This window comes from Girardinichthys multiradiatus, chromosome 19 (assembly GCF_021462225.1).
Source record: "Girardinichthys multiradiatus isolate DD_20200921_A chromosome 19, DD_fGirMul_XY1, whole genome shotgun sequence".
NCBI classification, from domain to species: Eukaryota; Metazoa; Chordata; class Actinopteri; order Cyprinodontiformes; family Goodeidae; genus Girardinichthys; species Girardinichthys multiradiatus.
In genome coordinates, this window is record NC_061811.1 from 14,044,111 (window position 1) to 14,068,328 (window position 24,218).

General features: G+C 40.2%; 1 protein-coding gene across 1 annotated transcript in view; it reads right to left on the minus strand.

The window, feature by feature from the left end:
* Positions 1-4,525: 4,525 nt before the first annotated feature.
* Positions 4,526-24,218, minus strand: part of LOC124855517 (signal-induced proliferation-associated 1-like protein 1) — a 49,110-nt gene continuing 29,417 nt past the window's right edge. The window contains exons 6-21 of the mRNA XM_047345458.1: positions 23,514-23,617; positions 23,103-23,260; positions 16,303-16,882; positions 13,782-14,056; positions 13,432-13,683; positions 13,181-13,324; positions 12,919-13,067; positions 12,748-12,830; positions 10,709-11,127; positions 9,889-10,113; positions 9,408-9,570; positions 8,849-9,050; positions 8,497-8,649; positions 7,899-8,016; positions 7,601-7,679; positions 4,526-7,487 (exon numbers count right to left, since the gene is read on the minus strand). Of these exons, the coding sequence (XP_047201414.1) occupies positions 7,344-7,487; positions 7,601-7,679; positions 7,899-8,016; positions 8,497-8,649; positions 8,849-9,050; positions 9,408-9,570; positions 9,889-10,113; positions 10,709-11,127; positions 12,748-12,830; positions 12,919-13,067; positions 13,181-13,324; positions 13,432-13,683; positions 13,782-14,056; positions 16,303-16,882; positions 23,103-23,260; positions 23,514-23,617 (3,248 nt within the window). The 3' untranslated portion in view covers positions 4,526-7,343. The remainder of the gene's footprint in view (positions 7,488-7,600; positions 7,680-7,898; positions 8,017-8,496; positions 8,650-8,848; positions 9,051-9,407; positions 9,571-9,888; positions 10,114-10,708; positions 11,128-12,747; positions 12,831-12,918; positions 13,068-13,180; positions 13,325-13,431; positions 13,684-13,781; positions 14,057-16,302; positions 16,883-23,102; positions 23,261-23,513; positions 23,618-24,218) is intronic.

Consider the following 24,218-nt stretch of genomic DNA (forward strand, 5'->3'; position numbering starts at 1 on the left):
CTTCAACAAGTCACTGGAGAAATGTGAGGTCTGTGAGGTCCTGGAAGACAGAGAGAATAATCAGGGCTGACCTTCCCTCCATCCAGGACTTATACAGGTCTAGGGTCAGGAAAAGAGCTGCTAAAATCTCTGCAGACCCCACACACCCTGCACATAAACTGTTCAGAGCTTTACCTTCAGGCCGCCGCTACAGAGCACTGTTAACTAAAACCAGCCGCCACAGAGACAGTTTCTTCCCCCAGGCTGTTTCTCTGTTGAACATTCAATAGAGTACAAAACAACAGCATACAGATGTTGCAAATGCACCTTTTTATTATATATGTGTATATTGTACATTGTAAATTTGTATATTCTGTAATACAAAAACAAAACCAAAGAGCAAAGTGTACCTGAGTCAAATTCCTTGTTTGTATGTATGAACTTGGCAATAAAGCTGATTCTGATTCTGATACATGAACAGCACTAAACTGGTTTAAGTTATGTGTATCAGACAGATCCCAGTTCATTCATGTCAATGAGTTTCGCATCCTCCTTTACTGCCGTTACCCATGAACACTGTGTTTAAAGTTAGACTTAAAGCATTTCTTTTTTCTTTTTACCAAGGTTGATGACTGACGCTGGTATGAAATATTCTTGCCCTAAGATTCCTTAAAGGAACTCAATGTCAAACCATACAGTTAAATCCATAATTGTTCACATCCAGGGCAGATGTAGGTTTAAAATAATCTTTTAATTTTAGCAACATGTTTTTTCTTAGTGGCAGTGATATTAACGTTTTGCAGTCAGGATTTAAATCGGAAACAGCATCTGTGGATGGATCCAAAGATTAGGGTGATGGCAAGGAGGCCTTCCAATGTCAAAGATGTGGAGCTCATCGCCAAAGATTGAATTACACAAATATCATGGAGAACATGCAAAAAGCTATTCAGCTACAAGGGTTTGAAGGGCTTAACTGTAAATAACTGCATATGTTCTATATTTCTGTTGCTTGCTTTCACTCTTGCTTTCTGGCTTTAAGCGTCACTTTTGAATTGTAGTTGGTATTTTTTCTACTGTAAGTTAAATACTTTCTACTTTTTGTCTTTTATTTTATTTGACCTGTTTACCATTATTTGAATTATGATTTTACCTGTAAGTAAATTTGTATCTGTAAAGCTGTATATGAATGCAATTAAATTTTTGTTGTGCGAAGCAAGGTCGCATATTGCTTCTGTTTTTACTTTTTTGACAACCATACAGGTATCAGATGATTGAAAAAAATGTTTAAATCAGAGAAAGATAACCTAGGTAAATACAATGTTGGGTTTTTAAATATTGATTTCATTTCATTTATTATGGGGAGAATCTTTTCAAACCAACCTGGGCCTGTGAGTTCTGCTATAAGGTTCTTTATATCCTTAGCTTTTTCTAAGCAGGGAAAAGTAACATTTTCGGATGTCATTACAATTTTTAGTTTTGCATTGAACTCTATAAACAGTGCTCTCCTCTCTCTGTTCCCTGCCAGTCCAGTCTTTCATGTCCCCCATCTTTTAATGGAAACTTTGGAATCATTGAAACTTAAATGGCAATCCAATCCAACAGACCTTTTTCTTTCCTGCAGTAAATGAGATCCTAGAAGGCCCCAGGGAAGAACCAACAAAATACATTCCATGGCCAATTTGTGAATACACGCACACAGAGTATAAAAACACACAGGCTTGGATGTATGTGCAGACAAAACCAGTTCACCAGTTATCAGGGAGCCATATCAATGGCTCCTCTTCGCTATTTCCCAGTCTTTTTTCATCCCTGCCTCTTCTCTTCACTGCTTATATTAATATTTCACTTTCTCCAAAAAGCACCTTGTGCAGCTTTAATCATACCTTAGACAGAAAAAAGATCACTTTATTTATTTAACATGCTTCTGTTCTTTGGGGGAAAAAAACCTAACATAAAAACTGCTGTTTTCTATAAATTTGGCAATGCACTGAAAGGGAGGTCACACATTCACATATGTGGTGCGCCTGGTGGAGTGTGAAAGCATTTGTTGGCCCAAAGGATTAGTGCTTACCTCACGCATTTCTCTTTGTGGCAGAAAAGAGCATTCATTCACAATGATCTGCAATCACTACTATACAGCTGAAATCAGAGCAAAAAGAACAAAATAACACCCACTCTGCACTGATTGCAACAAACTAAACAACCTACCGATCTACAACATGCACGCCCTCAGAAAGACACGCAGAACACGCAGGCAGACAGACAACGACTTCTCTAATCTGCTTTAAAGGGGGCAGCCCTGATATAATCTGCATTACTGTGAAATTATTGAACAGCATGTTCAGAGCCACACCAGTGCTGAACAGCAACACCCCAGGCCACACACAACACAACAGATACAACAGCGACATGTTGATTGATGCAATACCGACACATGAAGATGCATTGGAGGTATTCAATATTTATATAACTTGCTCAGAATCTAGGTTCATTGTATTTGCAGCTTTTGCCATATTAAAGAAATAATCTCACATCCAAAATCTGAAGTTTTGTAAAAGCTACCGCAGTGCTATGCAAAAGTATTTATACCGACTAAACTTTTTCACATTTTGCCACCAACGTCAATGTATTTTATTGGAATCTCAAACAGTTGTGTTTATAATACAGGTCCTTCTCAAAATATTAGCATATTGTGATAAAGTTCATTATTTTCCATAATGTAATGATGAAAATTTAACATTCATATATTTTAGATTCATTGCACACTAACTGAAATATTTCAGGTCTTTTATTGTCTTAATACGGATGATTTTGGCATACAGCTCATGAAAACCCAAAATTCCTATCTCACAAAATTAGCATATCATTAAAAGGGTCTCTAAACGAGCTATGAACCTAATCATCTGAATCAACAAGTAAACTCTAAACACCTGCAAAAGATTCCTGAGGCCTTTAAAACTCCCAGCCTGGTTCATCACTCAAAACCCCAATCATGGGTAAGACTGCCGACCTGACTGCTGTCCAGAAGGCCACTATTGACACCCTCAAGCAAGAGGGTAAGACACAGAAAGAAATTTCTGAACGAATAGGCTGTTCCCAGAGTGCTGTATCAAGGCACCTCAGTGGGAAGTCTGTGGGAAGGAAAAAGTGTGGCAGAAAACGCTGCACAACGAGAAGAGGTGACTGGACCCTGAGGAAGATTGTGGAGAAGGGCCGATTCCAGACCTTGGGGGACCTGCGGAAGCAGTGGACTGAGTCTGGAGTAGAAACATCCAGAGCCACCGTGCACAGGCGTGTGCAGGAAATGGGCTACAGGTGCCGCATTCCCCAGGTCAAGCCACTTTTGAACCAGAAACAGCGGCAGAAGCGCTTGACCTGGGCTACAGAGAAGCAGCACTGGACTGTTGCTCAGTGGTCCAAAGTACTTTTTTCGGATGAAAGCAAATTCTGCATGTCATTCAGAAATCAAGGTGCAGTCTCTACTAGCTTTTCTTTCAGGATTGTCTTTTATTTAACTTCCTTCTTCTATCAACTCTAACTAGTTTTCTGTTCACCTGTCCTTGCTGAAAAAAGGCTCTCCACACCATGGTACTGCCACCTCTATGTTTCACCGTCTCATCTGTTCAGGATGATGAACACCACAAAGTCCAGTTTTGCTTTAATCTGACTGAAGTGTCACAATCAGATTTTCACCACTATTTTATAAAGGATAGATCTGTGAAATGCACAACTAAAAGTTGTCGAGTTGACAGACTCACCCGAACAGTGGATCTTTGGAGTTCCTCCAGAGTTAAGGTGGGGCTCTTAGGTGCTTTTCTGATTAATGCTTCCCTTGCCTGGTCTGTCAGTTTAGACGAGTGGCCATCTCTCCACAAGAATGGAAGCAGTTATTCTATTCATGTTGCATTTTGGGACCACAGCTCTGTGAGATGTTAATTAGTTGACTTCTGAAAGAGTTGCCCCTCCACTACACAATTATGCACAATTTTAGGTTGGTCCACCTTCTAAGACCTTAAAAAACCCATCAAAATTCCTTTCAGAAAAAAATTTAAAAAGTGTTACATTTGTAAGCCAAATCTACTTCATTAACTTAGGCTCTGGTAAAGATCTAGTGACTTTTTATTGTTCTTAACCTATATATAAAAATTAAAAAACAAAACATTAATATGATCTTTAACATAACTGTAGATAGGTGAATATTTACTTTAATCGAACCGACTCCTGGAATCACATTACTTGCTCCACAATCAATGAGGTTTTTACATGGTGGATCTATTGGTTTATTACATTTAATCAATCTGTGCAATCCAGGGTTTCCTCTGTGAGGGCAAATGCCTCATTCAATCAAAACAATGTAGAAAAACTGCAGCTCTTTGTTAATCACAACTGCAGGCAGCCACCTCCTGACATCTTCCACTTTACTTGAAAAACCACATTAAATAACCACAGCACCATTACATGCTTCTGTTGGAGAATACATGATTTGTTGAAATCCTAATTCATCATCCACAAACTGCTGCTTCAAAGGACCACTCATCAATCAGGGTGTAATTCAACAAAATATCTTTAATAGATATAAATTTCTTTTTTTTTTTTTTACACATCACAGCTCAATGGAAACAGAATCACATGCTGTCATACATGTTAAGAATGAAGGCAAAGGGGTGATCTGCTCTGTCAGGGACCTCAGACTCTTCTGAGTCCAGCTCGTGGGCATTGTTCAGTCTTTTTAACCCTTATTTCCCCTTGCATAACAATCCTGTCTTTCTCTGCTACTCGTTTAAGCAGAATTACATGAAACCTAAATGTATAAAATAAAACTAAAGGTGCAAATTTTTGATGAATAATAAACTCTGCTTATATACAGTTGCACAGTGTCTGAGTACAAAAGGAAGCAGTTACAGCATGAGGTTTAAATAAGGGCTTTGGTCATCAATGGACCCCGCTTAGGATTTCAAGCAGGTTGATACACAAACCTGCACCGGGAATTTTCAGAATCTACACAACATCTTACTATGTAATTATACACAAACAAGTACCGATTTAATCTACTCCGAGAGTCAGATTGAGGCCATTTCACATGCTATGAAAGGACAAAGGGTCATTTTGATGTAGTTTCCACTGCAGCAGGCAAGGCAACAAAATGTTAAATGTCAGAAAGCATAAAAATAATTTTGGATTAGATAACTTTTCAGTTAAAGGATGCACATTTTCTCATAGGAAATTACCAAATGTCTAACAGATCATAGCTCATTCTTCTTGGCCATCATCTTTGTCATAAATACAGCTTATACTATTATATCATATAAGGGCATGAGAAAAATAAACTCCGACTTCACATATTTACAGTCATATGGATTGTATATCTGCTTCTTTATGGCACCAATTCGAGTGTTTGTACAATATGAATTTCTTTCTTTTTGTGACTATTTTCACTTTGAACATCCATTAACTTACCTGCACAGTTGTTTACACACAGACAGGCCCTTCACCTTACAGTGCTTACGGTGTGTGCTAATGTAAAGGCTCTATCTGTCTGTGTCTACCTATCTATGCTACCATCAAAAATAACAATTGGATTTCTATTTTGGTTAGTGATATAAAAATAAAGGGTGTTGGGGAAACAGCAACAAATGTACATTTAATTTTAGAAAAGTGTCCATCTGAACCCGAGCAACTTTATTGCTATCAATCTGTTGATTTTACCTAGCTTCAGAGCTCCAGTGGCGGTCAGACGTTTATACATGCATCTTCAGCATAAATATAGTGTTAATTTTGGGCTGTTTATTATGTATTTTAACAGTTTCTTTGCCAGATTTGAATGAGTATACAACAGATGACGTCAACAAATTTTAGAAGCAAGATTTGGTTGCACAAATTTGAATTTACTGTGAATTTTCTCTAATCAGTAGAAGGTCTAAGTTATACATACTGGCTCTGTAATCATCAACAAGCTCCCTGCATGATCCTGGCTGGATATTTGACCACTCTTCTTATCAGAATGTGTAGAGTGGATTTATATTGGATTGAGTGATTTCTTGAAGTGGAATAAGCTTTAAGCAAATTTCTTAGATTTTTAATAAGGTTGAGGAAACTACAAAAGCTTAACGTCACCCTGCTTTACACTTTCAAAAGCTGTTTTTGTGTGTTTTGGATCATTGCCCTGATGAAACACCCAACTGTAGGTTGTGCCAATTAAAGTTGATAAATAAGTTCTAAGTCATCCTTCACTTTGCAATATACACCAGTAAGACTGGCAGCAAAACAATCTGTTAGCATGATGCCACCATCATGCTTTACAGCTGGCACACAATTCTTAGGTTTTAAAGCTTTAACTTGACTCTTCTAGACATTATTCTAGTCATTGTGGCCATATACCTCATCTTCATCTCATCAAGCCAATAAAACCTCTCTCCAGAAGGCATCTGACCCCATTGTGAGCAGCTGTAAACTTCAGTCAAGCTTGAAAATGTAGATTTTGGAGCAGGTGCTTCTTTCTTGATCGGCACCCTCTCGCTCCATGTTGATGTTGAACTAGCTTCACTGGTGTTCCAGAGTTTCTCAGTTCATGGGAGGCTTTAGTCTGATGGTTCCTGATCAATTCTGACCATTTTTCATTCATCAAATCAAGAGACCATTGGCCAGATGGTTGAAAAAAAGACCATGATGAAGACTTAAGTTCCCTGACATCAGTTCTATAGAAAATGCGAAGAATATCCTCGAAATGTCCAGCCAGAATTATGAAAGAAGCTTGTTGGTGGCTATAAAAAGTGTGTAGTTTCTCTGCAATTTGCCGAGAGGTGTTTAATTAATAAAGGTACACATTTGAATGTGTGTGTATACATTTTTACTTTGTGAGGATTAGAGGAAATGTGCATTAAATCAAACTTGTGCATTTAATTCTTGTCTTTTAAAATTCATTGAAGTTTTCTGTATAGGTATTCCATCCTGGAAAAAGAACAGTCCAAATGCATCATTTGAATCCATAAATATTAAGACTTCCATCCCTTTATGAGGGAATGTAAACCTCTGATCGGCACTGTAAATGGGGTCAGATGCTTTAAATCCCTTTAGGTCCGTTTCAGCGTTTCCCTCTTTAACATGCAAGAATGCCACCAAAGCATTACATAATTTTTTGTACTCCCAGGGAGGGGAGTGCATGCTGATTAAATCTAATGCAAACTGCTCATTTTCTCTGTCCTCCTTTTTAGTCTTTTTTTATGGTTATTTTCACAAATCCAGAAAGCTGAAGTAGGATGACATGTAAAGCAATGTTAGAGCGGCTTTGATAAGGAGACCAAGATTAAAAATCTGCTTCAATAGTGGTTTACATCCCAGTGGAGAGCAGCTGACATCTGTGGGCATCAGTTCATGTCGATGGTGTTGAAGACCCACTCTGTGAACTTCTTGAGCTTGGCTGAGGCGCTGTACGACTCCTCCAGGAGACGTTGGTTGTCCTCTCGCAGGCTTTGGATCTGGACTTGTAATGAAGCCTTGGCATCCTTCTCCTAATATTCCCAAAACAGTTAAGTGTTTCATATTTCCCTTATTTAATACATGGATTATATTCTCTATATATTCTAATTCTCAGTCAATGAAGAGATAATAAACTGTAACTCACCTTCTTCAGGTCCTCTTGTAGTGCTTTCACCATGGACTCTAACTGGCTCAATTTCCCCATCAAGCATGCAGGAATCTCTCTGTAAAACAGGACATCCAGGAAATTAATAACCCGATGCTCTAACTGTTGATTTTACAGATAAATGTGCAGCCACCCAGAAAAGGAAAACTAATTGGTGCTATTAGCTGCAATAGTGTATGACTGGAATAAAGTGTGCTGGGTCTTCCACAGTGTCAACAGTGCTGTAAATAAGGGAAATAAAACAATGTCTGTTTTGCAATGACCTGAGACCTCTTACACTGGCAGGGGCTGTCTCTGTGGAGCTGCCTGAGGCTCAGCCTGCTGGGGGCTGGCAGTTGATGTGCTCTCAGCTGTGGAGCTCTCCTCCTGGGCTGCTAGAAAAACCAGCCTCTGCTCTATAAAACACAAACAATGTTTAGTTAGACCTGAACAAAGAACAAAAGCAGAGTAATGGTGCCCTCATCTGGTAGAAGCACAAATGACAGCTGGCTTTTGGAAATTTTTATAATTTTCTAGATTCAAATGTCCACAATTCTGAGTCTTTTTTTTGGCACAGTTTCAAAGTAAAACAAAAAAAGCTTCACCATGATTTTAGTTCACATATTTTCGCAGTGGTCAGGCTTTAAATATGGACCATGCAAAAACTACAGACTGGATGGATATAACATTGGGATAAGGGATTATGTATATTTAAACAAGTATGTTCCCATAACCCCGCTTTTTTATAATTATGAAGACTTGGAAAACACTGAAATCCAATTATATATATTTTCCAGACTGTTTAAGATCCCTGGCTTAATATGCTTCAAGTTCTGCAGTCAGGTAATGAACATATAGTTTTTCTGATGTTGAACAGGAAGATGATGTAAACCTACCCTCAAATGCCTTGGCAGCAACCACTAGGTCTGCCCAGTCCAGTGGCCCATCAGCTCCGGTGTCAGGTAGGGGCATGAGAACAGAATCTTGCAGCTGCTGCTTCCTCTTCCTCTCCTGCTCCAGCTCTGAGCTCTCTGGGGCTGTCAGGTCTCCTGGGGATAGGACCAAAAAAGGGAGATTAAAACCCTCTGGCCTCCACTGCTCTTGCGTGTCAACCTGATGACTTAAAATGATCCTAAATAACAGATTAAAATTCCTCACATGTACCTTCAATAAATCAAATCTTCTACATAATAGGAAAAAAAAAGCTCAGCTGCATTTATTGTTGCTACAAAATGAAAAAAAAATCACCAAGAGATTTGTGTGATGCCCGTCGATTTGGACCATGTCGGACGGTAGGTGAGCGTGGGATGGTGGAGCAGGTGAAGAGAAGGTCAGCGGATGTGTCACACTGTCCACTGGAGGTAGACTCCCTTTGTCCGCTGTAAATACTCTCATCTGACAGCGTCCTCTGAAGGGAGCGACGGCTAGGAGGAGGGCCAGGGAACAACGGCTTCAGAGAGACATGGAAAGAGATAAAGAATGGCAGGACTCAAAAAAGTGTCAGATGGTGTTGAACTGAAAAAAAAAAAAAGAATCACTTAAAAAAATATTTAAAACAATCTTCAGCGAATGCAAAATGTTGGTAAACACCTTATGACCTCCACAAGATGTTCTAAATACAGCCTGATCTAATTATAAAAAGAATGGTTTAATAACATTTTTATACAATTTAATAATCTAAACTTGGTAATGGTAAACCTTTAATTTCATTAATTAAAAACACATCATTTTTTATTAGAAACTGTAACTGTGTGATGTGAGTCATCAGATTAGAGTGAGAATGCAAAAAAACTGGATTTTCCTCTACCTTCTCTTCATTTGTTTTAGGTGGTGGGCTGTCAAGTGTGATCAGCTTCTTTAGGTCTTCTTCCAGGCTGGATTTGGCAGTCTGGCGCTGGGGTGACTGGGAGCCGCGGAGATTGGCCCTAAGCTGGGGCTGACCACAGAGCAGACCATCACTCTGGTGCCGCCTGGAGACAAAAGCAAAACCCAGTTTCAGTCACAAAACATCTTATATTAATTTATGGAAATAACCAAAAACAAGAAAGCAAAAGATCCAGAAGAAGAATACAGAAAGAACATATACTGTCAAAAGATATTTCTGCACTTTATATAACAGAAACCTAAGCAAAAAAAAAAAGACTTCCATGCCTTAAAACAGGGTTAAAACTCGCTCGCCTCAGGGGGGGGGCGCTGTTCATCATGTTTAAAAATTTGATTTAAAACTTGTTTAGATGAAAGGCTTTATCACATTTAAAGATTTGCAAAAACATCCTTTTCAGCCTTACTTGCGAGCGCTGCTGAAATCCACAGAGTTCATAGTTCCTCCAGGCTTCTTCCAGCCAATCAGGTACTTTGAGGTCGCTCCTTGACGAGGATAGAAGCTCTTGGTTCCTGGGGACAGGGGGTCCTGGGATGTGGGTGAGAGGTCCGCTGCGGCTGCTTCGTTCTGCGGAGACGAGGCACTGCAGCCCTGTCCCATCGGACTCCCTGAGTGACCAGAGCTGATTGTGCTGGAGCATTGAGACACATGCATTAAACATTCATAAATATACAAAATGCAAAACCTCAAGGGCAAGATTACAGTTTAATTTTAACTGTTTAGTTTTTATAAATACCATCAATAAGTGTTATAAAATTCTTTAATTTTGGCTAGTTTGAGTAATTTAGCTGCTACTTTAGAAAAGCATGTAAGGTATGTACAAAAAAAAAAAAAACTTTCAGGAAACTTATTTCTGCATCTTCAAATATAGATGGGAGAGATGGAAGCAGGACAGTATTTCCTCTTATGTCTTCACTTTATTCTTGGTCTGTCTGTGTGTGTGTGTGTGTGTTATAAAATATAAAACACAGCTGGTAGCATAAATGTCTGCTGGAGGTGAGTTATTTCTGTCTGAGTGAAAGGAGAAAAAAAGCTTTTTCTTCAATCAAAAGAAGGATTTAGCAAAGAGAGCAGTGCTGAGCTATAACAGATACCACAACAAATACATTCTTCCTCTTTCTCTGCGTAAATGCCAAACCCCAGAGCTTAGGACCTTCACGAGGAGGACTGTGCAAGATATAGATGCACCACAAGGAAATGTACACCCTAAAAGAACAGCAGTCTACCTGGAGTGGGACGCTGCATCACTCAGACTGTAGGAGGCGCTATCAGAAACCACTGTAAAGCCAGTTGGGCTCTTCACTGATATCTCACTGCCTTCAACAGGAACAAGAGAGTCTGGTGCTGGGGGCGATGTGCTGGAGGCTCTCTCACAGTTTCCCGCCTCATCCTGCCATGGGATTTTTTCCTTGGATCTGGAGGCACCAGTGGAGGAGGCTGTGCTGCTCTGGGTGGCGGTAAAAGAGGTGGCGTCGATGCCACTGTCAGTGGATGTGCCCTGAAGATAGCCGTTGAACTCCAGTTCACTTCTTGCTCCGGATCGGGAGCCGACGTCGTACCACTTGTCATCGCTGTGGGCGGAGCTGGAGGCGTTGCTGGACAGCGTGTTGCTGCTCGACTGGCTCGATGAATACGGAGCGTCGGCCTGTTTAAAGACGAGGAAAATAATTGTTTTCTTCAGATTATGTGAAGGAGAAAAAACAAGGTAACTCATATCACTGAAATACTCAGTTCTTAGTAATGTTATAATCCTGCTTATGACCAGCTGTGTTGGTCATGAGCATCATCAGGAATCAAACACTGGTCCTCCGAATGTACAGTCCCTCACAAAAATATTCCCTCCCCATGAACTTCACATTTTGTCCTGTAACAGCCCCAAGTACACCTCCTCAATGTATTTTCATAATATCCAAATGAAGGAAAGGAAGAATCTGAAAAGTATGGCATTCAGCTGTATTCAGCCTCCATTTTCTCTGATACACCTAACTAAAATCAGTTAATGTTCTGAAATGCAATGAATTGCCTTTAGAAGTCATATTTTTAGTAAATTGTGAAATCAGCATAAATACAGCTATTCTATGAAGCTCTCAAGAGGTTTTTTAGACAGCATTAGTGAACAAGCTGCATCATAAAAGACTTAAAAGACAGAGCACACAGGTCAGGGATGAAGTTGTGGAGAATTTAAAGCAGGGTTAGGTTAGAAAACAATGTCCCAAGCTTTGAACACCTCAAAGGGCACTGCTCAATGCATCTATCTGAAAATAGAATGCTGCAACTTCTAAACTAACATGACAGGGTTCTCCACCTAAACTGAATGACAAAGAAAAGAGAGCATTAATCAGAGAAGCATCAAGAGGCCCATGGTAACTCTGGAGGAGCTGCAGAGATCCATAGCTCAAGTGGGAAAATCTATTGACATCTTCTAATAGTACATTCTGCAATATTTTGGCCTTTATGGAAGAATGGTAAGCAGAAATCTATTACTGTAATAGACCCTTTTTTCCACGAGCCATGTAGAAGACAAAGAAACATGTTGGAGAAGAAGTAATCCAGTCAGATGTGACCAAGATTGAAGGTTTTGCGTTTGTTTTATGTGTGGAAGAAAAAGAACATCTAGATGGTGAAACGTGGTGGTGGCATCATCATGTTGCAGGTGTTTTTAGCTGGTCAATTCATGGGAAGATGCATGGAGCTAAATGCAAGGCAATCATGTTGGCAAAGCTGTTGAGGCTGTGATAGACCTGAGGTTCAGCAGGGCAGTGACACTAATCATACAGCCACAGCAACAATGTAACAGTTTAAAAAAGGGCTTTTTGATTTGATGGAATATAAGTGTTAGATGTAAAAGCCTTAAATTAAATCAGGAATCAGTGGAAAATCACTTTCAAGAAGAATGGGCAACAGTCTCAGGTGTCTAGATGTTGAAAATCTGGTAGAGACATACCACAAAAGACCTGCAGCTGTAACTACTGCAAAAGGTGGTTCTGTAAGACATTGAAACATAAGGGCTGAATACAAATGAAGCACACTTTTTTACATTTCTATTTAAAATAATTTGTACTAAAATGTGAATATTATGGACCATTTTCCTTCCAATTTACAATTATGTGCTTCCTGGTGGTCTTTCACACATAAAACCTATAAACATTTTGTGACAAAATGGGAAAAAGCTTAAGGGATGTCAATGCTTCGGTAACACAATGTATAAGGCGTCTTTAAATTCTGCCTTTAGTTAGCAGCACAGTGGTTGCTGATTGTTGCTTACCTTGGGGTTCTTGTTCGGTGACAGGTGGCTGCTCTGATCTGATGGCAGGAGCCGAGGAATCACTACCTTAGAAACCACGGTATCTGTATCACACAAGTTAATCAACAATTTCAACTCAAAGCATTTTTGTTTTGTAATTATTTATCTCTGCATTTAGAAAGGTTTGCCAACCTAAGTTGGTTTTGTCTCCCAGTCTGTTTGCGACATCGCTCTCCCCAGGTCGGGACCATCCAACTGCAGAACATACTTTGACTCCACTGACACCATCACCGGCCACCTGCCGCACAGACGTGACCTGCGGCTGGCAGTTGTTATTAAACCTGCACAGGACAACAGGTGGATTTAATCCACCATGTGGTATAATGCAAGAAGCCAACATGAAAAATAGAAAGACGTCATTGCAATCTGCATTAAGGCAGGCAGATTGGCCTACCCTTCAGGCACAGACTTCTGCCTCCAGTGGTTTGAACTCATCGTCTCTGTATAGGACAGGTTAGAGGGCGAGTTTGTGCTGTGCAACGTGCGACCCATCACAATGGAGCAGGCTAGAGCGTAGTTGTCATTCCCTGGGGAATATCTGCAAGCAGACATATGGATGACATTAAGGACATATGCTGCAACCAGACAGATAAGAATTCAGCAAGTCTGATGTATTGCATAACAGATTTATATCCATCCTGTGACCTTTTCGGGTTGAGAGGCCGACCGTCGCTGGACACGCTACGAGGAATAGCGGCACTGTTACGGTCACTAAAATCTGAGGGTGGTGCCTTGATCAAGGTTCCCCCTAAGGCAGCAGAGCGAGGGCTGGATGAGCTACGCGGCCACTTGGTGTTGTTGTTTGTTTGCCGGAAGGGGAACTTTAACTCGTAGGGCATGCCCTCTTTGTGGTTCTTGTAGTCCACAAGTGGCATGTGGTAGATTTCAGAGCAGCCTCTGTTCACAAGCAAAGCACTCCATATCAAGATACGTAATAAATATTTACACACGTCTTAAACGTCATAACATATTCATATCTTCTGTATCAACTATACCTGCGTGGGGTGGAGTCCTCGTGCGGTGGAATGATGACCACCTTGACGGTGACAGAGGTTCTGAGCAGGTCGATCATCTGCTCGTGGGACAACGAGGCCACCGACACCTTGCAGATCTCCACCAGCCGGCTGCCCTGCCTCAGCCCGGCCTGCCAGGCGTACCCGTAGGGCTCCACTTCCGCTACGATGCCCTCGAAGTTGACATGAAAGCCCAGCTGGCCCAAGGCGTTCCGACGCAGCGTCATCTCCGTGGTCTGGCTGCCTTTGGTCAACAGCTGCAGAGGAGAGAATGAAGGACTGCATGTTATGTTGGACATACAAATATAGCAGAGACCAAGTATGGAGGAATTAGGTTAGAAACCTTTCAAAAATATACTAAATAACAACTATTAACAACTATTAGTTACACAGTCACTCAGTTGACAAAGTAGTTGTAGTTTTACTGTCTCAGAACAGTTCCATGCTTAAATGATGCATTTCATCAAAGGAAAGAACATGCAAACAGTAAAGAATATTGCAAAATGTATTGATGAAATCATATACAGGTCCTTCTCAAAATATTAGCATATCGTGATAAAGTTCATTATTTTCTATAATGTCATGATGAAAATTTTACATTCATATATTTTAGATTCATTGCACACTAACTGAAATATTTCAGGTCTTTTATTGTCTTAATACGGATGATTTTGGCATACAGCTCATGAAAACCCAAAATTCCTATCTCACAAAATTAGCATATTATTAAAAGGGTCTCTAAACGAGCTATGAACCTAATCATCTGAATCAACGAGTTAACTCTAAACACCTGCAAAAGATTCCTGAGGCCTTTAAAACTCCCAGCCTGGTTCATCACTCAAAACCCCAATCATGGGTAAGACTGCCGACCTGACTGCTGTCCAGAAGGCCACTATTGACACCCTCAAGCAAGAGGGTAAGACACAGAAAGACATTTATGAACGAATAGGCTGTTCCCAGAGTGCTGTATCAAGGCACCTCAGTGGGAAGTCAGCACGACCTGGCACCTGCTCACAGTGCCAAAACCACTGGTAAATGGTTTACTGACCATGGTATCACTGTGCTCAATTGGCCTGCCAACTCTCCTGACCTGAACCCCATAGAGAATCTGTGGGATATTGTGAAGAGAACGTTGAGAGACTCAAGGCCCAACACTCTGGATGAGCTAAAGGCCGCTATCGAAGCATCCTGGGCCTCCATAAGACCTCAGCAGTGCCACAGGCTGATTGCCTCCATGCCACGCCGCATTGAAGCAGTCATTTCTGCAAAAGGATTCCCGACCAAGTATTGAGTGCATAACTGTACATGATTATTTGAAGGTTGACGTTTTTTGTATTAAAAACACTTTTCTTTTATTGGTCGGATGAAATATGCTAATTTTTTGAGATAGGAATTTTGGGTTTTCATGAGCTGTATGTTAAAATCATCCGTATTAAGACAATAAAAGACCTGAAATATTTCAGTTAGTGTGCAATGAATCTAAAATATATGAATGTTAAATTTTCATCATTACATTATGGAAAATAATGAACTTTATCACAATATGCTAATTTTTTGAGAAGGACTTGTATTGCTTTATAATCTACAGGTCTTATGATAGCAGAGTCAATACAACAGCAGTGGCATTTGGAGGTTGTATATTTGGGAGGCTATGCATCCATGTAGCTATAATACCAACAACAACAGTAGTATACAATTTTAAAGCTGCAAGAGGTATTTTGCAAAAGGAAGAAAATGTCTACACTTCAGGTTAATCCCATTTCATCCCTTAACCTTGACTTTTAGCCTTTAACCATATGTAAGGGGTAGGGTATCCCAATTGTCTCTGTGGAGTAGGGGGGTACTAATAGCACACCTTTCCAGCCTTTAAGAACAGAGTTTTTTCAGCACTTATAAATAAATAGAAGTTGCAAATTAAAATACTCCTCTTTTAGTTGCCTAAATTTAAGTCGATTTAAAAATAAAACTTGTAACTGACCTCTGAAATCAACGTGTCTCCTTTTTTACCATGACCTCATAAGATGAGTCACGTATTGACAACACATTACCGAAGCTATAAATCAATTTTAAAGCACACTCTACAAGATTTATTTTCCTCTTGTGATGTCTGCTGCAGGTTTGATAACTGTTTACACAACACATGCACTCATGCTAAGGAATGACATACAAAGAATCAGAGAATTGATGATTGTTCAGGTTTTCGAATGATTTTCCTGTTTCTCGATAAAATATTTTCAACACTATCTAAATTAGGTGGCTAAGGCATAGGGGGAGAGGTGGGGATAGCCCTAGGCTTACTATCAGTACACACTCTTAAATTCTTCACTTGGAACTTCTTAAGTAAGCACAAAGTCACAGCGCGACCTGCTCATATGGGCTCAGACCACCTCATTTAGAAATGTACGCTGCTTTTCAGTTTTACCACTAGTTATTTTTCAAGACTTCCAGATAACCATGTCTTACATTTTGTGATAGCACCTTATTTACATCATCATTTACTGACCTCCAGTCTTTTCACAACCTCTCCGAAGTCCTCTGTGTTGTTGTTGATGGATCGAAGGGATACGCTCTCTCCACGCTCGTAGTAGATCTTCAGAGAGGCGGGGCTCCCAGTCGACCAACCAATGATGTCACGTGTGGCGCAGTTGAACACCACTGCTTTGGCCTCTTGGTCCAGCAGGATGATGAAGTCATTTGAAATGGCCAGTAGGCATTCCCGTTCAGCGCCCGCTACCTGATCTTCTGCGTGAACCTGCCAGGTTATGGCCCCGAGGCTGCGCAGCTCCGCCCCGCTGTACGGACGCACCTTCTCCCGACGCTTGGGTGCCAGAGAGATGAAGGGGAATTTTCCAGCGGGCTCCACAGGCGTGCTGGTCACGTGACGCTCTGCCAAATCCCGCAGGTACTCCTGCCGTGTGCGCGTCGCCATGGCACCAAACTTTTCTGACTTGTGGGCGGCGTTCTCAGCGTTGATGACCTTGGCAAGCAGGAAATCCCGGAAGACAGTGGACTTAGGGAAGGTAACTCCCTTTGGGATCGGAGGACCAAAGGAGGGAACGTCCTGGGAACGGGTGACGGCCACGCTGCAGGTAGAATAAGAGAAGACAGAGTGTAATTTTATGCTTGAACCATAATAAAATGAAATACAATGTTCTCTAGCAATAAAATGGACCATTTAGGAATATATATGATAATAGTGATAAATATGAAATAAAATGAGTAATGTGTACAAAAGAAAAGCAAATAAGTCACAAATAAATTACAAATATCTACAGAAAAAAAATGGTTGGTATATAATTACTTAAATACAATGACCCAACATATAAGAAATTATGAGACAAAAGTGAAACTGCGTGAAAACAGCTACAGTGGAAGAACAGGCGTCAAACTGGTTGTTGGTACATCGCCTTCATGCGCCTTTAAGTGATTTACCAGCACAAAGAAGCACATGTGATTGTATTTTCTGACAGCAAGTTTTAATCTGCTGAGGAATCCAACAAAGATAAAAGTTTACTTGTTGCACAATAAACTAAAACTGAAGTGAATTTAACTGAATTATTGGTGTCAAAGGAAAATTATACATGATTTTGCTTGAGGTATTATCTAGTTATAGAAGAGTTTTCTTTTCCACTGTCACCAAACGTTTGCTGAGTATGAGTGACTGCTCCCAAGTCAATGGCCCAATGCAGTCAAGCATCCTCTTTTTGGGAGGAGGCATTGCTTTTAAGTCAGTGACTTGATGCAATCAGCTGGGCGTCCTTCAATAGAAAACATTTTACAAATTAGCATAATAAACAGCCAGACTGCCTTGTTTTTTGACTAGGATTGAATTGACCTTGAATCGGTTAATATGACTGAACTGAATTGACTATTTCTGTATATTCAATTGGATCTGTGTTTTCTAAAGTGCTTTGGAACAACATTTGTTGTGAATCAGCAGTATATAAATAAACTAAATTGAGTTTTCAACATTTTTCCAGAAATGAAAGAATGTGGTCTGCATTTGTATCCTCTTTACTCTAATACTCTGAAACAAAACCCAGTCCTCTTATTGCCTTCACAAGTCACCAAATAAGTAAACGGAGGTAGTGTGTTTGTAATTTATTCTAAGTATAAATTTGTTGCACCTAAATTCACGGGTTGAGCGAGGAAACAGTCAGCAAAGCAGCCAAGAGGCACATGGTAAGTCTTCAGAAGCTGAAGATCCACATCGCAGGTAGGGGATTCTGATGACAACTGAGTCTTATCCACAAATCTAGCAACTTTGGAAAAGAGGTGAAAAGAAAGCCATTGTTGAAGGGAAGCAATACAAAGTACCATTTGCCAAAACAAATGCACTCCACACTTATCAGATTTTTAGGCAACAACTGTTGGCGCAATTATAAGAAAATGGAAAAAGTTCAAGATGAAGGTCAATCTCCCTCAGTCTGGAGCTCCATGCAAGATCTTACCTCTAGGGGCATCAATGATCATGAGGAAGGTGAGGGATCAGCCCAGAACTACACGGCAGAACCTAGTCAATGACCTGAAGAGAGGTGGGACCACAGTCTCAGAGAAAACCATTAGTAACACACTACGCCGCCATGGATTAAAATGCTGCAGCGCACGCAAGGTCCCCCTGCTCAAGCCGGCACATGTCTAGGCCCGTCTGAGGTTCACCAATGACCATCTGGATGATCCAGAGGAGGAATGGGAAATGGTCATGTGGTCTGTGACAAAAATAGAGCTTTTTGGTCTAAACTCCACTCGCCATGTTGGGAGGAAGAAGAAGGATAAGTACAACCCCAAGAACTCCATCTCTACCATGAAGCATGGAGGTAGAAACACTGCACCGTATTGAGGGGAGGATGGATGAGGCCATGTATCGGGAGATCTTAGTCAACAACCTCCTTCCCTCAGTAAGGGCATTGAAGATGGGTCATGGCTGGGTCTTCCAGCATGACAACGACCCGAAGCAACACAGCCAGGACAACTAAGGAGTGGCTCCGTAAGAAGCTTCTCAAGGTCCTGGAGTGGTCTAGCCAGTCTCCAGACCTGAACCCAACTGAAAATCTTTAGAGGGAGCTGAACGTTTGTATTGGCCAGCAACAAACCCGAAACCTGAAGCATCTGGAGAAGATCTGTATGGAGGAGTGGTCCAAAATCCCTGCTGCAGTGTGTGCAAACCTCGTCAAGAACTACAGGAAACGTCTGATATCTGGAATGGCAAACAAAGGTTTCTGTACCAAATATTAAGTTTTGTTGTTTCTGATTATCAAATGCTTATGTCTTGCAATAAATTGCAAATTAAATACTTAATAATTACTGGATTTTTGTTTTAGATTCCGTCACAGTTGAAGAGTACCTATGTTAAAAATAGAAAGACTTCTACATGCTTTGTAAGTGGGAAAACCGGCAAAATTGACAGTGTATCAAATACTTGTTCTCCCCACTGTATGTAATACAAAGAAGAGTCTTAAATTCTTACAAAGCTCTCCTGCTCCTGTTAATCGCCACTGCTCTTGTTCCAACAATGGAGTAAAATCGCTATAAATTAGTGAGCAGGTGTTTGTAACATTCCCTGAAACCCGTTGTTGACAAAAACCTTGGCACAAAATCAGCAGAAGCAGGTTTTATTCACAATAAAATAGCTAGCTTCCTAAAGCAAACTACATGGCTCTAAAGTGAGAGATTCATACATATTAGGCAGCTTGCAAACAAAAAAGCTAAGCTAAGTAATAACAATCAACACGCTGTGTATGATAAACTGATGTGACAATCCTGACAAGACTCGACCCACCCAATTAAACTGATCACGCAGCCAGTGCCTGCAGCAGAAATGTTGTAAACCACGCCTTACTGATCCTGACGTATAGAAACTATGCATTCGACCTCAGATGACAAGCCAGCTCTCATTGCCGTCGCCCTTCTATGCTCCACAACATCATGGTATGTAGAACAAGCACAGAGGTTGGAGTTAGCAAACACAAACAACCTACATTTCCCAAACAAAGATCTGGTTATGCAATCCTACTCGCTGGCCTCGTGTGACTTTGAGCCAGCGGTTGAAAGCAGCAGATTAGCACCATGCTGGCTTTAGGCCACTTACTCCTCTAATGCGCTGTACTGGCTCAATATGACCAAAGCATTACCCAGCAGTGAGCAACAACAGATTTTTCATAACTGTATGACTCAACAAATCATAACACCCTCCTTATTAAGAGGTTAGAATAGACTAATAAAATTTTAAGAGAACAAAAATCAAAAACATTTTCTCCCTGATAAAATATTTGCAAACTAGTGGACATGGGCACATGGAGTATGATCAGCTGATGGTTTTGCTCTGACCAAAGCACCAACTAAGTCCTTGCATCAACTATACTGTAAAGTTTTAACAATTTTAATGAAGCGTCGATAATAGCACGGTTTCAGGAAGTTTCAGTACATTAGAGGAACTGAAGTTATTGCTTTTTGGCTCTCTCATGCAGGTCCTGTGCGTGTCTAGGTCAATTAATTCTTTGGGCAATTAGTACTTATTTGTCCCTCCCCCTCCAACATCAGTCTGTAAACAAATCGCTTCAAACCCGTACACTTAAAATGTTCTTTATTGGTAGTAGTAAAAGAGTTTTCATGAATTACTGAGATAAATAATCATTAAAAATACTGAAATCCCATATCTCAATTGTTATCCGACGACCGTGCATTACTCTGTATTTCCATCTATTTTGGTTCTGATGACCATTTGGGCCAGTTTACTCGTAAAATGTGGCGGCAGTTTTTTTGGCCCATGAATATTTTGCCACGATGGTGCAAACTGAATTGCTACAGTATAAAAGAAAGGATTTTGAAACTTTGCCTAAAAAGAGAACAAAGATATCATGTCACAAAGTTACATAGCCAACAATTTCACTAAATTAGAAAGAAACAAAAGAAAAAGTTAAAAGAATTTAAAGAAATGCCGGAAAGGGGGGGATAAAAGTCTTAAAAGTGAGATGATAGGACTTGTTTTGGACTAAGACGCCACAGAATCCCTGAGTAGAGATGCACCAATCGATTTCTAGTTTTCATAGAGGTCTGATTTCCCAATTCCAATTTTGAACTATAACAAACAGAAGGAAATGTGCTACAGTTTCCTTGACATAGGTATCAATTTTGAGCCCAACCAAACGCCCTGAACAGAGATGCAGTGATCAAGCTTTTCCTGCCTGCTACCGATTTCCAGTTTTCATAGTGGTATAAGCTGCTGATTCCAATTTTGACTGATTCATTTATTTTTTACTAAGGAATACAACACACAGAAAAGAAAAAACATGTAACTGGTTAGTTTGTAGTTTTGAGTCCAAAAGAAAATGAGAACATTACAAGACCTTCCTCATTTATCCTTTTAAGCATGTCTCTAAAGTTCATCTAATTTTCATTAAACTAAATCAAAGCACTTGCTGTAGATTGATGTGTTTACAGACCAAATAGGTGGGGGTTCTTGGGTTAGAACAGAATAAAAAAATCTTAATCTGGCCTGCCGATCAGAGCCAATCAGTGAAAAATTGTCCATTTTCAATATCTGGTAGATGGTAGTGCATCTCTAATAAATAACTCACCTCTTCCTTCAACATCAAGGTACCATGCTCCAATGGTTATTGTCAATATCCTGAGAATCTGGTGAAGTCACAGACAAGCAATGTAGCTAAAATATTCAGCCAGTTTTAGAAAAGCCTTGTAATTCAATTCTTTTTGGCTGGAATTGGTGATGAAGATCCAGGGACAGACTGTGCAAAAACAATCAGAGTTAAGTCCCAAGTGAATCAAGCAGGAGCAAAAGGTTCATAGTATTAGTGGCTCTGGGAGGAGTCACTGGGTTGTCCTCCAGGATTCTGTATCTTGTGTCTATATATAGTATGTAAGGTAAACCAGTATAACAGACATTACATCTGCAAATGTTTTAGAAGATGCCAAATAGGATGAAAAGAAAATCATAAGACATCCACTGGCCGATTGAATAGAATGGCTGAACCTGAAATAAAGGTTAAAAAAAGAGAATCCTGAACGCGATGCTGGTGTGGGAAACGAAGACAAGCCTGACCCATCCGAACCTAGGGTGGACTCTGTAAGATCTGAGAAAACGCTGCTCTGCACGCTCCTCTTTACTCACATCCATGAGCGGCTGAAGAGAGCTCTTCATGTGCATGGCACTAACTCCTTCAGACCACTTCAGCTCATGCAGCCCAGAGGCGAAGTGGCAGCCGGGGAGGGGGAGTGGGAGGATGGGAGAGAGACTGTATTTTACCAGTGTGTGAAGAGTGAGCCTTCAAGTAAATTAGTGTACAAGCAGGAAAGTGTGTAACTGTGTGCAGTGTGTGCAAGTGAGTATAACAAGGGGGTAAAATGGAGAAATGGGGCAAAGGGAGTGACAGAGAGCAACTATGTGTATATAATATCTGTGCATGCAGTGAGGTGGCTTTGAGTTAGTGATAAAGGCAAAGAGTTGGTCCATTATCATCAACATCATCATCACAAGACCAACAGCCACTGCAGAAATTGTCTATGTTCATAATCAAACACATGTACATGGGTATATATAGCTTGAGCAGCTCACAATCTGTAAAAATGAGGAGGGGGGTGATGCAAAAAGCTTTTATGTTTGATTCATGCCTTGCAGTCAATGTGATTCTCCTAATGCGATTGCATATACCTGAATAAAAAAAACAGCTACTACTACGGAGTGGGACAGGCAGCATTTAAAGGGCGACATAAGAGGTTCTGGCCCTATGAAGAGATAGGTCAGGTCAGATTTAGGTTAGGCTGGCTGACCTAAAAATGATCATTTCTCTAGTTCTGTGAAAAAGAAAACTGAATTCTTCAACTTTTCTGTTTTCTTGCTTTTGCTGCATGCATCTGTCTAATTAGCATCAGTTTAATCAAAACAATTAAACTCATATTCTATAGATTCATTAGAAACTTAATTTGATAATTATTACTAACAGCTAGTAAAAACCCAACAATGAGTTTTTACATAAAATGTGAAGGCTTTATACAATATAGGGTCTTTATTCATTAGCAGCTGGACAGGAAACAGGGCAGAGAGAAGAGGAAGACATGCAGCAAAAGACCCAGGACTGGGAATCGAACCGGAGATACCGGAGATCATTGAGGATCGTAGCCTCTGCATATGGTGCACCTGCTCCACCACTGAACCATGGAGCTCCCTGAGTTTTTAATTTTTTACCTCAATTACTGAAATACAAAAACTTTTTGATTGTATTCAGATTTACTGAGAAGCGCCTCTACTTTGAAATTTTCTCTTGATAATCTGACATTAGGACCCACCTGTAGCATGTGCTGTCAGAGCAGGGGTTGTGCACTCGAACAATGATAAAGACATGCTGAAAGTGAGAGCGAATGGCTCTGGGCGTGAAAGGGTGAGCTCCCGGTTCCTGGAACACAATGGTCACAATGTCGTTCCCAATGTGGCGCTTCCTTAGCAGCTGGAAGAACAACAAAGATTATTAAGAAAAATACTGACTTTGAAAATGAAAGTAAAGTAAAAATACACACGTTTAGTTTTATTTTAAAGTAATTATTTGAAATTAAAGCTAAATAGCGGTCTGATTCCAGAGCCATTAACCTGCTGCATTCCTGAGGTTTACTTTGGGGCATTTGTCTTCATAGGGAGCAGTTTCCAGATCCTGATAGACAACAAACATTATACCACATACAATATGTGTTCTCCATGTTTACCTGCTGTTTGTTGTTGGGCGTGTAAGGCAGCATTGTGGACACATGAAACATAATCTCGTAGTCCTTGTAGGAAGTGTAGAGCGAGTGAGTGCCAGTTGAATCCGCTGCAGGAAGAATAGAAAGGCAGAATCGAAAACTATAATATTACTCCCATTCATCTGTGCTTTGTGTTTTCTGTACACAACAGGATACACTTTCACCACAGCCCAGACAAGGAGACAATGGTGAGCTTTGAATAAACGCCAGCCGATCAAAATTAATGCTCATTTGGGGAAATTTAACTTCTTTAATGTGTGTATCCTGTGCATTGTTTTTCATCAACAGGAACAAAGAGGGAAAGTATAAACTAGAAATTTATAGAAAATCCAAATAGTACTATAAAGGTATTTGCTTCTCAATCCAAACTAAAGTCAAAATCCCTCACATTGAGCTGCAGAGAACAAAAAGTGGTCTCATGTATTTCTATGCAACTACAAATGACTCATAAGCATACAGAATTCATGTCGCTTGAAATTTTCAGCACTTTGTTACATTTTAAACTACAAACGTTTATATTTTATTTGACAAAGACAAAGTGATGCAAAATTATAAAAATGAACAGAAAGTATACTGTAGAATGTTTTCAAGTAATAATCTGAAAGTTGTTGTGTGTGGATCTGCAATGACTTTGATTCGATTCTTTAGAGAACCCAGCTTTGCTTTAAC